Genomic DNA, 14912 nt, shown 5'->3' on the forward strand with positions numbered 1-14912 from the left:
TCAGGAACTGTGTCCACATCTGCGTCTTCGTATTGCATGTTCTCACTTCACAGATGCTGTACTGACATCAAACAGGGAAGACACAGAGGCCATTTCCGACACCGTCACTTCCTTACTATGTGATTTAATTTTCCTGTGCCTTTGTTTCTCAGTCCCTTGTTTGGGAAGTAAAGAGACAAAGATGGTGGGAGGCTGTTTCCTGTGCTTGGACATTCTGCAGGGTAGACTTGTGGGCTGCCTGGGACCATCAGTACTAGCGCAGTAAAAATAAGGATAACCGGACTTTAGGACACTGCACACACTTTTGTTCTGTAACTACAGCAGTGAGAGTGAATTAAGATGCAATTTCATGATGTTGTTATTCAGATCTAACTGCAGGTTTCTGTGAAAAAAAAAAAACAAACTCATCAAACTGAAGCAAATGCTTGGTTTTCTGGATTTTTGCATTTTTGCAGGATTAATTTTCAGTCAGATAAGATCCAGCACAAGGCAGACTGTGGGAAAGTGGAGGGGGGGAGGGAGAAGAAAGATGGACAGCCCCTTGAGGCAGCCCACAGTGAAGGCTAGATGAAGAGTTTTATAGAGCTGCGTCTTAAGTACTGCGGGCTCTGTGTAGAAGACCATATTGAAGTACTTGTGTTCGAAGAGGAGGTAGCTAGGAGCAACCTGTATCTTGCACATTCCGTAGAAATGACGTTTTGTGGAACGGTCATCAGCTACATGCGTATGATACTGCAGGTTAATTATGAAACATCTCCCAGGCTGGCAGCCAGCAGGGAATGAGCTTAACCCTGTGGCAGGAGATCACTCAGGGAGGGAATCCTTCGCTCCAGGGCTTAGTTTATCAAGTGAAACTGTAAACTCAAATGTGCCTACTCACACTTCCCTGATGATGGACAGTACGATAACTCATGCCAGCACTATTAAACTGTTACCTCCCTGCCATAAGTGGTACTTCAACCAGCTCCACAATATTCAAACATTCTGCTTAATTTTATAGTATATATTATTTTATATATTTGTATTTATATAAAAAAAATAAATACAGATACCATTAACATGGACTTGCTTGGCAATGGCGAGAAAGAGATACTCTGAGGCATATGTCAAATTTTGGCATTAGGGAACTCACAACTCAGGCAGAAAAGGTACTGCAGAGCTTAGTAGAGTTGAGCAACAAATGAACAGGGGTTTTCAATGTCATAATTTAGGATACAATGTTTAAATCTCATGTTATGTTTGTTCTTGAACTTGGCCTCTTGCTTCTAGTGACTTCTAGTCTTAATATATTAGTTATGATATACAAATAGCAAAGAGGGTACCCACTAAGAATTTTTGGCCCATAAAAGAAGATAGCAGGTTGATCTAGAAAACAAGTGAGAAGAGCACAAGGGTGGCATGAGACAAAGGCATCAAGTACCTTTATTGCTCTAGCTTCTAAGGCTGCAGCGACACTGATAAATAAAACAGGGCCAAGGCTTATTTTTCATAGTGCTTGGTTATTAGCAGTGTCCTTGGCATGCCTTTGGCCTGTCTAACTTCCTACCAGGAAGTGTCCAAGCATGGTTTGGGAACAGCATCTGCTTGGGACTGTTCTCACACTTTGTTGAGGGTGGAATAAAATGCAGGTGTGTGTGGATGAGACCTCGGCCACACACTGGCTGTCGGGGATGGAGAATGGTCCATAGCCTGTTTTATCTGTATTAGCAGGTATAGATGATGATATAGATATAGATATAGATTAGATATAGGTAGATATAGATATAGATATAGATATAGATATAGATATAGATATAGATGTAGAGCCTGAGAGAGAGGATCCTTCCCTATGCCCTTCTCATTCCTATCTTTATACTGAATTCAAAGAGCAAAGACGCCTAGTGATTTCAGCCTGCCTAGGAGAACAGCTTGGAAGTTTGTGCACCAGAAGAGCTGTCATCCTAAGCCTATACCAAGCTTATGTGTGAACCTTCAGCCAGTCACCTGTCAACTCTGCACCTCTTTTTCTTCCCCTCTGTATAATGATAGCAACCTCCTATAGAAAAACGTTTGGTCATGAGGTGATGGCGAATGCTCCAAGGTAATTGCCGTCTTTTGTTTAATTTCTGCTCTGACTCTGAAGTGCCAGCGGTATAAAAGTCCCTGCATAAGAACAAAATAACGTGTTACCAGAGAGGAAGAACTGTTCCTGTTCTGGTCAGCTCGGCCATCAAAAAGCATCACAAGAAACAGGATGTTGAAGCAAGAGGCCGCACTGATGCTTAGATTGCTTGTGCACACACACGATGGTCTTTGCCTCACCCCTGACGGGGGAGGGATGTGCTGCTGCAGCAGCCTGGGAAGCCATCCAGTGGGACAGTTATCTGTGTGAGCACATCCCTGGGAACGCTCGCTGCCTGTGCCCGCTCCTCCTCCACTGCTGCTGCCGCCCAGGATTTCGCAGATGTTCCTCCCAGAGAAGGCAGCTGCAGCTCTCAGCCTCCCGGTTTCCATCTCCCCGGTGGTCTGGCTCCACAGGGCTGTGGTGGAACTGCTGATTGTTCCTCCCTTCTCCAGCCTGTCCTTTCACAAGGACTGAGCAGTAGTGTCAGAGGAAGAGGGATTATTCTATGCCTTTTTCCGCCCTTCCTCTTGTCTCCTGACTGTGTAGCTGTACCCTTCCCTTTTTTTTTCCCTAGTGTTTCTGATCCCCGTTTCTTAAACAGCATGTAAACAACCAAAAGAAAACTCGAGTGTGTAGATAATCCATATTTACAGTTGGATATGGTCTTATAGTTTATATAAGAGCCTGGGATGTAAATAACAGTTGGTTTTTTTCCTCCTTGGTTAAGGAAAATGGCCTCGTAGAATTTAAAATGAAGGAAAAGTTTGAATTGGTTTTTATTCTCCTGTTTTTGTTATGATCTTTTTTCTTCCTTGCAAGGAGGTTTGGATCTCCCCACTCCCCATGCGAGGACGATGTAGCTGTGTGCGCGCACGCGCATCAGCTTGAAAACGCATTTCATCTGTTTACAAGTTTCAGTTTAAGGGCAAACCCCTAAGGCAAGAAAATGCGTCATCCCAGGACTGTTGTGACCCTAGGGTACATCCACGCCGCAGTTGGGAAATGCGATGACTGCATGCCGAGGTCTACTCAAAGTCATTTTTATACAGCTAGCTCAGATACACCAGTGTCTGAAGTGAACGGAAGAAAAATCAGTTACTTGCAGAACTTTGCTGGGTTTGGAGTCTGCTGACAGCAGTCCTTGCAAAGGTAACACATGTGTGTTTTCCCATCTCTCCTGGAACATAAGTTTTAGGTCAGACCTATGACAACTTCTCAGGGTTGCAGAAATTCGCCAGGCCATAACACATCAGTAGCTTTGCAGCACTACAGACAAAAAAGCCATTATTACTGGTTGTGCCACTTCCCATCCATAAAGCATGCTGGGCTGTAGAGCATGAAGCCGTCCACGGCTGAGTAGTGAGCACAAAGTTGTACTTACCCTGCGGGTCTGCATTTGGCAGCACAGCCTTAGTACAGGAATAGTGATACACAGCTAGCAAGGAACAGGGACAGTTCGGAATAGCTGGCTGTTGGGAGAGGTTCTGTACGGAGGAATTTCTAGGTGTGTATATACGTGGAAATTACAGAATGCTCTGTTGTTTGGTGCCACAAATTTCAGTTTCATTGAAACTGAATTTAATTTCAATGTCGTTGAAATTTCTTTTGAAAACCTGTCCTTTTGGGAGAATGGGAGCGATAATCTACGTTCAGATACCCAGACAGAAATTAGGAATACCCTGCACTTTTATTAGATTATACCTTCCACTTGTACACCAGATATATGTGAGTTTTGTTGTCTTTTAAACAGCTTATTACCTGCAATTAGCTAATGTCTTTTGCATATTTTTTTTTACTACAAATAATAGTAATGAATGGCAATGACCATGGGGTTGCTGGAAAGATTACCCTTTGAAAAATATATGCAATTAATTTCCAGGGAAGCATGTTTTTTCCAGGCAGACACGACTGTGGGATTACCAATACAAATGCCTCAAACCAAGCTGTTCTTGTGATCGTGTCATTATATTTGGGATTCAAACCAGCTTCCCTACAGAAGAAACCACATAGATTTTTTGTGTCTTTTAATTTCATAAGTGAGTTGGGAATTTCAACCTTGGAGGCACTGTAAAGAATAAGCTATCTAGCATATGTTCTCCCTGTGCACCTTGCAGCTTGGGGGCATGACCATCACCATGGCCTCGCTGCTCCAGTCAGTGCCCAGGACAGCAAGGCACTGTGGCTTTCTTGCTATGCTCATGTTTCAAGCTGGCAGATTTCCATCCCAGCGAGAGGATAAGATAAACCTAAAATGTATTTTCTGTCAGGGATAGAAAAATGCTTACTCCTAAAGACCATATGGACTGTGAAAACTGCTGGTACGCAGTACAACATGAGCACCAAACCCAGGAGCCCGAGCACTGAGTGCAGCTCTGCGAATAGAGGATTTTTCTAGTCTCTAGCTGAACTAAAAAATGGTCGTGAAGTAGTTGGGTGGAACTGTGCTTCCTTCCAGAAAAAAAAAAAAAAAAGAATAATAATACTAAAATCAGATGGCACTAAACTATTTTTAGAGAGTTCTTCTCTTAAAACACATAGGTCCATAAGCAGGTTTTCTGTGAACTTTTATCCTGTGATTGAAGCAGCGTTTGCAGCTTCATCTACAGCTGGCGCTCTACTCTGTATGCTCTCATATCTGATAAGGGCCGAGTTCATGTTGAAACCTTTCCTATAGTTGCAGAATTTAAAGATTTTTTCTTTTTTCTACTCAGCTGCCTGTTCTCACCAAAAAAAAAAAAAAAAAGTAGCAATTTAGTTATTCCTGAGACCTCTGTCAAATGCGGTTGAAATCAGGCAATGAGTTCAAACATTATTAGGAGGGAATGTATACAGACACTCACGCAGCTGCATCTACATCCATGTAGATGCAGAAAGATAAATCAAGTCAGCTTTGTTTCCACATGGAGAAGGGGTATATTTCAGTAAATATTAAAATGCATCACTTTGTACAGAAAAGCAAGAAAGCAAATAAAATATTTTCTTTAAATCATTGACATCAATATTTAAAACAGTTCCTGTTTTCCTGTAGCACATTTGCGAGTTCCTTTCAAAATCATCAACTGCTTTAGTCAGACTAAACATACATTTTCTGTTTGCAAATATTTTACTGTAAAATTGCACTCAGCAGCGGGGAAGAATGATTTCACTTATTGTTCTCCTGAGATACACGGTAGGACTCTTAATTCATCTAAGAAACTTGGGCTGTTGAAGCCAACTGCCAGTACTGTCTGGGCTGTGCCCTTACACAAGTCAGTAGACCAAGGGTTCCCAGCCTAATAATGCCTCTGAAAATACATTCGTGGTCTTCAAAATGGAGATAAAGCCACTAATTGTTTTACAGTCAGAGTAAAGCCGTTATTTACCTTTCTGCGTATTCCAGGTTGCTTTTGCTTATTGCTTGTTGCTTTTTGCCTTTTTCCTTGTTGCTGAACTGCTGCTCAGAGGCAAGAACTGAGGAAGGTGGAGGATGTGTAAGCAATATCTTAGTCCCCAAGAGGCTTGCAATCTAGACTGCTAGATAAAGGGGACAGCAGCATGAGAACTAACGGTGCCTACAGCCTCCTCTTGCTGTTCTGCTTACATTGCAGCTTTTGGCACATAGTTATGGTTGTGTTCTTCACATTTCATGGGGGACTATTGCATTTCTCCCTTTCTCCATACTATGTTTCAGGTGGCAGATGAAGAGTGAACATGCCTAGCTCAAAAGGGTGGGAAAGATGCTGAGTGCAGTTAGCAAGCATTGCAAAGCAGGGTGGCAAAGAAGAATGTGTGAGAAAATTCTGAATTTAACTCTTAATTCTATGCACATCCCAGATGCCTATCAATTTCTGCTTTCTAGAAGGAAAACAGCACCTTGCTGTGAGTCTAGAGCAGGCATTAGTTAGTATGGATTTAAGTCGAGATTTTGAGTGGTTAAATCCAATGGTTAATTTCAGTTCAGTGGGTAAATTCAGTGGTTAAAAAGGTATTTGTGCATTTGCTGTATCAGTCATTTGCACTTAGCTTAAGGTCGGAGGGCTCCATTCTGTCTCCCTTTAAGAACATCAATTCCCACCGAATTTCCCCCTGCGTGTGGCCCTTTCTGCTGTGCTTACCAGAGATGCTCATCTCTCCAGCAAGAGCTCTGTCTGTTCAGGGTGTTGTGTTTAGCCGTAAGGTCAGTGAAGCCTGCGTGTGTAACTGCGGGTGTCAACCGGCGCAGCCCCGCTCACAGCAGTGAAGTCGCTCACGGTGAGGCCAGGCGAGGAGGTCTGCTTTTAATTGTGCAGGATGCAGATAAAGCTGTGAAAAAGTGAAATTAAATAGCCCTCCCCATCTAAACCATTAGGACGATAGAGCAGGCCCTGGCCTTTTCCGTAGCGAGGGCCGAGATGTTTGCACAGCCCTCGGCTCACAGCGAGCCGCTCTAATTAAACCTAGCCCACGCGTGAACCCGACTGGTGACTTTGGGTCGCCTGGAGGATGCGCTACTTCACACCGTTATCTGAGGGAGAAGGGGGGGCATGAGAAGAAACATAACCCAGCGCGCACGGCTGCCCGGGGCGGCTCAGCGCCCGCCTGCGGGGGTGCCGGGGGAAGGCGGCCGCCGGGAGGGTCCGTGGCCCCCGCGCTGCCTGTGACCGCTCCCCGGTCCCTGCAGCCCGGCCGGGACGGAGGATTTGGCCCGGGGGGCGCCCGCAATGCCTCCCCGGTCCCGGGGCGGTCCTGCAGCCCCCGGGCAGGGCGTTGCCCCTCTCCTGTTTTCCTCCAGAAAGTACCCAGGTATCTAAACGGAACCGAGGGACGGGATTGAAAGAGCAAGTGAAGCGGAAATTTAAAGCCCCTCTTCTAATAATAACAGTATAAATAACCGAAGACGTCTTGTAAACAGTGCGGTCATAACCCTGAAACATTAAACAGCGCGGTGGGATCTGGCGCATCAGCTGCCGGCGGCCGCTGCCGGTGCAGGGGCAGCGCCCCGCGCTCCTCGCTAGCTCAGCCTCATCCTCCGCGGGCGCGCTGATCGTTAGAGGGGAGATGTTTAAGTTAAAAACTCCCGACACCGAGGACGGGGGCGAGAGGGGGAGCCTTCGTCCGACTGCACTTCATCAGTAGATAACCGCTCCCGTCCCCGCGGAGCGGCTCCCGCAGCGCCCGGGCGCCGGGCAGCGGGGCCGCGCCGGACTCCCGCGGCGAGGACGGGCTGCGGACCCAGCCACCCCCTCCCCCTGGGATTCGCTCCAGATCTGGAGCTCCGGGGACGCAGCCCTCCCGCGGCCCGGGGCGGAGGCCGGTTCCCAGCGCGGCCGGTCCGCGGAGCGGTCCTTCCCCCGCCGAGCCCGGGAGTCGGAAACGAACATTACACCGCTCTGCGTTCAGTGGAAAGGAAGGTTTATTCACAGAAATAGAGCAAAACCTGCTTGAAGAAAATATATATCTTTAGGGTGAATTACTTCATAGAGATGACTGTCAAAGTCAGTTTTTCTAGGCATCTACATATTTCACAGGTCTCAGACAAAAGATACACGCGTGGTAGGTTTTGTTTGATCTCTGTCTTTTCTCTAGTAGCGCTTGAACCAGCAAGGCTGTTGTTGCAGGACACTCGCCTGTACACGCATTTAATAAAGTTAAATAGAGTCGGGATCTCTCGGGGTGGAGTCTTTGCTAGCGTACATTTGGTCTCCTCCGCGCCGGGAGAGTGGCTCTCCCCGTGGCTCTGCCCGGGGCCCGGGGTAGCGGCGGGGCCGCGGCATGTCCGTGCCCGCCCCGCCGCCCGCTGCCCGGCCGCGCCGGGACGCTGCGGGCCCGGCCGCCGGGGCTCAGGATGCCGTCGGGCCGCACAAGCGGTTTGTGTTCACCACTTCTTTCAGCTCACTCTCGGGTTTGCCGGCTACCATAAAAGGCCAAGTCTGTAGCCAGGAAAAGACACGGGTGGGAAGGGGGTTACACACGGAAACATGCACATCGCAACGCTCATTTCGCCAGCGGGTCCGGCTCGGGAGCGCCCCGGGGACCGAGCCCGCCAGCCACCGCCTCGGCCCGCTTCTGGCAGCGCTCAGCAGGGCTCGGGCCGGGGCAGTCGCCGCCGGCTTCCGCGACAACCCTTCCGCTTTTCGCCAGCGGCTGATGCCGTTTCGCCTCCCAGCCACGGCGCGCTCCCCCCGGGCGTCCCCAGGGCGGCGGAGCCCGTCTAGTCTGCGGCCGGAGGGAGGCAGGGGGGTAAGAGGGAGCCGCGCCGGCTCCGGCACATCCGCGTAGCCCCGGCACAGCCGCCGCGGGCACCCCGCCGCCGCGCCGCCCCCCGCGTTTGCCCGTGGCCGGCGTGGGGGCTTTTCCCCGCGGGAGCCGCTTCACGCCCCGCCGCCGCGCTGCCCGGGCGCAGGAGGCACCCCGCCGCCCCTGGCCGCCCTCCCTGGCCTCCCGCGGCTCGGGGGGCAAGTTTCGGTGTGCTTCTGTGCGAGGGCGGGGGGGTGTGTTACATCTCGACTGGCTGTTGGTTTTGTTTTACGTTATTTTTTTCCCATGTTGTTGTGATGAGGATTTTGGTTTTAGCAAAAGGAAAACCAACTCCTCCAGGCCCTTATCAGCTGACACAGCGGGTAATGTACTTTCCCGCAGAGTCCAGAGCTCAAAAGGCATTGAAACGTCCCCAGATACCTTCTGCCATTGCTTCATCTGGCGGGGTCCGCACACGCGGGCAACGTGAAGGCTGGCTGTCTAAGAAGAGCCCAGGCGACTCTCGCCCACCGCCGGTTTGCATCAGTTGCACATATTTTTAGAGCTGGAAACTGGGTGTTTCTGGTGGCCGGGGATGGCAGGGAGACCCCAGGCTGCCGGGGAAAACTTTCTGTGGGTGGTGGGAGCAACAGGAGGGATGTCGTGCAGCCCAGGGAGGCTTTGCGGAGTGTACCTGGGGCAGACAGCCCCCTTGGGGAGTAAACACTGGTATTTAATTTCTCCTTTGCCTGTTTACGCAGACAGGAGAAATGTCCTGGACCCAGTAAAATCCAAGCGGATGAGTGCAGAGCCCAGAGAGCTCTGTCTTTAGAATGCTGGGGCTTGAGGATTGTTATGGCAGGAAGTGTTAGGATAGAGAGGAGGGATAAGAATAAATCCTGGGTCCTTGGCTTGGGTCCTTCCTAAAACATACCTTTCTCTACCCAGATTCCTATACCCACCCGCTTGCGAGGTAGGAAGCTGCCATCAACCTGCTGAGGTTTCTCAGGCATTTCTGGGGCAGTAAAGCCTTTCCCTGCCTATCTGTGGCCAGCATGGCCCCTGCCTGTCCCCTGGAAGGGTTTTCCAGGAGCAGCGGATGGGGCCCGGGACGCTCAGCTCTCGGGGCACAGGGCAGGAGGGCAGCTGGGAGCCTGTCCCCTCACACAGTACTCCTTGCCACCCCACTGGCACCAGACTCTCTGTGAGAAACAGCGATGGTTTCTGCCTGCACATGCCGCATCCCAGCTCCGCGCCTGCCTCTCCCCATGCACATGCACACAGAGTGCCTGGCCCTGGCGGGCCCTGACTTACCAGGTTGACTGGGTGGATGTAGCCGTTTTCATACTTATCATTGGCCAGGATCTGCCTCAGGTGAGCGATGTAGCTGGAGGCCAACCTCAAGGTGTCCAGTTTGGAAAGCTTGGTGTCTGGGGGCACCCAGGGCAGGGTGGTCTTAAGCCTGGAGAAAGCTTTGCTAAGGACCCTCATCCTTGCCCTCTCCCTGGCGTTGGCAGCGTTTCTCTGGACCTGCTTTCCCTCCTGGCTCACTCCATTTAAAGGGCTCTTCTTGGGGGGAGCTTTTTTCCTCTTGCCCGAGGCCCCTCTCCCCTTCTGAGGGGAGCCATTCTCGCCATTGGATCCCTCCTCGTTGCTCTCGGTGGACGCCCCAAACTCTTTGTTAGTATCCATTTTCAGGCCATCGCACTCCAGCATCTCCACCTCCTGCAGATCTTCCACATCACTGAGGGACCCAGTGGACATGGTCTGGAAGATGCCAAAGGACCAGCGGGAAGGGGGGAGGGAAGGGGGGAGGAAGGGCAGCTCCTCAAATCTATTTCAAGGCGGCGGAGGAGAGAAGGGGCACCAGTATATTCCTCCCCTTCTCTCCCCCCCACCAGCACTAAGGCGCAATACCAGTCCAGAGAGGATCCCCGCCCTCCCGCCCCCCAACCCCGCTTTGCCCGTGTTTGAGGGAGGGAGTGAGTGTGTGTGAGAGAGGGGGGGAGAGAGAGAGAGAGAGAAAGCTGAGGAATTTAGTGAGGACACTAGTAATTTATCTGGGGGATAAGAGAGGCGGATCCAGCCCAGGGGAGGGGCCCTGCCCGCTGAGCACACCACATCCCCAATCACAGACCTTTGCACAGGACTGGGAATGAGGTATCCCAGCAAGCCTTTGCCGAGAGCTCGGAACTGGGATTCAAATCTTCACAACTGGAGCTAAGCAACTCGCTCTCTCTCTCTCTCCCTCCACTCTGTCTTTCTATCCTCCCCCTTCCTCCTCCTCTTCTCCTTCCCCACTTCCCTTTCCAGCCCAGGGTTGCTCTCCTCCTCCCTGCCTCCTAGATGACCCAGGCAGCTCATGTCATGATTCTTGATGAAAGCCAAAATGGGTCATGAGCAGAGAGTGAGCAGCAGATCCACCAGCCAAGCCTTCCAGGGAGCTTTGTAATGCGTGCCGTCGAAACGCTGTCCTGTAACCTAATCTGGGGGAGATTTGTGGATGATTATATTTGCGAACGCATCCTGTCCAGCTACGAGTGTATTCCAGGAAAAGAGCGCTCTGCCGCCCGGCCGGCAGCGTGGACCTCGCAGTTACAGCCCAGGGGCTGGGGGCAGGAGGATCTGACTTCTTCCAGCCTTCCTGGGTGACCTCTGACAAGCCCTGGTCCCCTCTCACTCTTTGAGTCCCGCCAGTTTTAAGCATCCTGGAGGCTGCCCGGTCTGCAGGTGTGCCAGGCGGCCGAGATCCCGGAGCTCCGCGGAGCCCTGCCGAGCTGAGCGCGGCTCCTCCGGGGAGAGCACCGCGCCGCCGGGGAGGGTCAGCATGGCTGCAGATGGGAATGAAGGAAAAGGGAGGGGGGTTGTTGGGTGGTAGAGAACGCACAGGAAAACCCCCTTTTCTCAGCGTGTTGTTGTGGAGCAGATGGCAGTGTTTCGTTCTGCTGTACCCGTGGAGCGCTTTGTCTGCTGATTCGTGCATGCTCAAAAGTCAGGGAGCTTTGCCTGAACAACGAGGCAAGATAAGGCCCCTTCTGTGGGAGCGGTGGGAGTGAGGGCATCAGGCTGTACTCTGTAACCACTGAAGCCAAACATCCCCAGTCGTTTTACCACTAGTGTGAATGAGCGGGTTGCTGTGTTGTGTGAATGAGCAGACGTACCCTGCAGTTACGATCTTTATGCACATCTATTCAGTCTCTGCAGAGCAGGCTTTTAAAAGCAGTTAACCTTGGCCTAGCTCTTCTTCGTCTCCCTGTAAAATCTTATTCTAAACCCACATGTGGAGCCCAAAGAGGCCAGTGAAGCATGAACTAGCTCTGGACAAAAATGTACAGCCTGAGATGTCACCATGGCACACAGTAGCTTCAAAGTCAATCCAATGTCACTGGAGCCGTAGAAAGGTCTCTTACTGATCTGTGTGAGCATCACATCGGGTTTTCTGCATGCACTAAAAAAAACCAAAGAAACAAAAATTGCGGAGGGCCAAACTGATATGTCTGTCAAGCACTACGTACAGTCTGCACATTACAGTTTCAGTAGGAGGCAGAGGGTCATTTTGGTAACTAGCAAGGAAGTCTTTCCTATCTCTTGATACATCTTGGTTCTGTGTCTCATGTCAGCCAGAAGAAAAAGGGCAGATCTAAACTTTAAACCGGCTCTTTACCATTTGGCTGGAAGATAACACCTTCCCACTCACAATAGGATAAGTACATTAAGATATCATATCTCCAAGCCCTAGGCTCTTGGGAATTCATGAACTTCTAACGTCATGTTATGTTAACTGTACCCTGTTTGTGTTTTCTCTGTGTACAAACTAAACAGATTGTCAGCATATCAGCCCTAATTAATGAACTAGCTTTGCTTTTTTTTTTTTTCTTTTTTCTTTATAACATCCTTGTTCCAGATCCAAAATATTACTAATCACCAGTGTGGAGATTTATGAGCCTCCTTATTTTCTAGGCCTGATTGTTGTTTGTGCAGGTGGAGATTTAAATGGCCATATCCATTGCAGAGATTTATAGTCCAAGTGATTGATGCTAGAAATGAGCTACAAGACTCTTACTGGAGCAAGGATGACAGAAAACCAAGTTGAAGTTGCTTGTGTCTCTAAGCACGAATGACCAGAGAGCACAAAATCCCATCATAATTTCAGCCTCAGAAACTCCCAGAAGAACAAAACAGCATAAAAAATATATGCTCACATCCTTTCTATCACTTATTTTTAACTTCAGTAATTTCTAAAAATTTGTTGTAAAAAGCAGAAGGAATAATCTGGCTTCTTAAAAATGCCTTTAGTATGCTGCTACATGTGTGTTCTGAAAATCAAGGTATGCATGCATTTGTGTTATGAGCCTTTAGAATTGCCACACATTTGTAGCTCTTACTGACTTACATATATTTTTGAGTCCTCAAAGCCAGTAAAGTTGATCTAATACAGACCACACACTTTTGTGGAGACACAGGACACGTTTTTGTTTCTGTTTTGTGAAGATTATCATATGTGTGTGATATACATGCACATACATGTAGAATATTGTACTTTGATTCCTTTATGAATGCAGACTATTGCACACTTTTTACAGCGTAATTGTCCCTTTTTTCCCCCACTCCGAAGGGGCCAGCATGGGCAGACCTCAAAACCAGCACCTCTCATCTCTGGGTAACTCCCGGTTCCTTATTTGTTTGTTACATGAGTTGAATGTCTCCTTTTCCAACCTTCCTGCTCCTTATGTCCCTCCTGGCCAGCCCAGGGCTTGTACCACTAATCTGGCTCCCGAATTCAGTCCCTCTACCCTCACCCAAATTGCCTTTCCCAGTCCTCCTGACTCTTCTTCTGAATTGCAACCCCAGTTTGGGGTAGAGACCAACGGGGTGGACACCAGCCGAATCTTGTGGGACGGGTAAAGCTGGGATGGCTGCAGCCACCACAGGGGTGGTGTGGCCACTTACTTCTCCAGTTAAATGACTAGGAACACAGACCAGCCACTGGGTTAATAACTGTCTGGGAAAGGCAGATGGAGCTAAAGTCCTTTTGGCCTTTCCAGCACATTCAGTTCTTCATTCATGATTTAAAAAGGAAGTTTAAATACTGGCATGGGGAACATCAGTACAAATCTGTGGATTTGCCCTGTAGATGACTTTCTCCTCTGCATTGCTCTGGCTACACAGGAAAGTGCATCTCTCTTTTACTTCTAATTGAGACCCATCAAGCCGTAAGGCCATTTAGGATGTGCCAGAGGTGTTGAGGGCAGAGAATTGGGATGCCTGGTCTGAAGGGTGTCAGATGGGGAACATGTCACACAGAGGCTTATGCTGGTCTATGGCAGGTTACAGATTTCCCCCTGGAAAAAAGGCCCCACTTTTTATGCCTCCAACCTTCCCTCCCCTGGGCTGGAATAACACGGTAATTTGAGAACAGCTTTGGAACTTGAGGCCAAGATTTCTGCAAGTGTCTCACGATTTTGCGTGGCACGGCTTGGGTTTTTCTTTTTGATGTCCTGTGTCATTTATCAAGGCACCACATTTTCACTGTGCATTGAACAGTCACCCAAGAAAAACCTCAGATCACCCACAGCTGAGGAAAACATAATCAGTAGCTGGTTTTAAAACTCTTCACCCAAGTATAATACAGGTGTTTTCCTGTATTTGGAGAATAACCAAGGAAGTCACTCACAGGCAGCCAACTGATTGTGAATCATTTTCAGTCAGGTTTGAGAATAATCAGGAATAAAAGTACAACCAGATTAGTGTTTTCACTTTCAATTTTTTAAAAAGTTTAGTTGCACTGAGATTTCTCCTGCTTACTCTTGATCTCAGCTGGAAACTAAGTAAAATGGTGGAGGGACTTCAGAAGCATACTTTTACTTACCTTAAGTGAAATAATATTAATAATATACTATTTTATATTAATAATACTAATAATAACTAATACTAATAATATAATACTACTAATAATATAATAATGCTGTGTTATTTTTGCAATAGGATTCTGTCTTGTCCATTGCAGAGGACAGACAGTGCTGGGGAAATGGGTCAAAGTTGTTTGTAACAGTGGGGTCTCTTTTCAGAAGGGCCAGGGCACTGGAACCCTCCCACGGCTCCTTTCCAGTGCTGTGTATCTGTTTCTGGTCACAGTTTTGGTTTGAAAGGTAAAAGACATCGTGATAAATAACATAAAGCAATACACAGAGAGAAAAAATAATGTCCCTGCCAAGACAGTAAAAAGGCTGTCCTGGAGAACAGGTCCAAGAGGCACATATTTGTATGTGATACCAGTGTCACTACCCTTCCCCAGGAAACCCCAATGTCTTGCTTCAAAGAGAGATCAGAGCTTTTTGAGAAACTGTTTTCTAGAATAGTTTATTGTGGGGGAAAAAAACAACAATATTTCCTTCTATTCTCATCTAGAAATAACTGAAAGTTTTGCTGATACCTAGAATGGAAAAATTTCAGTCTTACTGATTACAGATTAGAACATTTAAAAGGAAATAAACTGCAGTTTCAAGAAAATTTATGTAGAAAATTATGCAGCAGCCATAATTCCATTTCATATGACTTTTTAAATCTTGAAATGTCACAAACCCCAAAACATTGAAACTCTGGGAAATGGAGT

General features: G+C 48.4%; 1 protein-coding gene across 1 annotated transcript; it reads right to left on the minus strand.

Moving 5' to 3' along the window:
- Positions 1 to 7902: 7902 nt before the first annotated feature.
- TCF21 (transcription factor 21) lies at positions 7903 to 10063 on the minus strand. Its single transcript, XM_068412171.1, has 2 exons — positions 9614 to 10063; positions 7903 to 7992 (listed from the first exon to the last, which is right to left on the minus strand). The coding sequence occupies exons 1-2, from the start codon at positions 10061 to 10063 to the stop codon at positions 7903 to 7905; spliced, it is 540 nt and encodes a 179-aa protein (XP_068268272.1).
- Positions 10064 to 14912: the final 4849 nt, after the last annotated feature.

Source organism: Nyctibius grandis, chromosome 1 (assembly GCF_013368605.1).
Source record: "Nyctibius grandis isolate bNycGra1 chromosome 1, bNycGra1.pri, whole genome shotgun sequence".
In the NCBI taxonomy this organism is placed as follows: domain Eukaryota; kingdom Metazoa; phylum Chordata; class Aves; order Nyctibiiformes; family Nyctibiidae; genus Nyctibius; species Nyctibius grandis.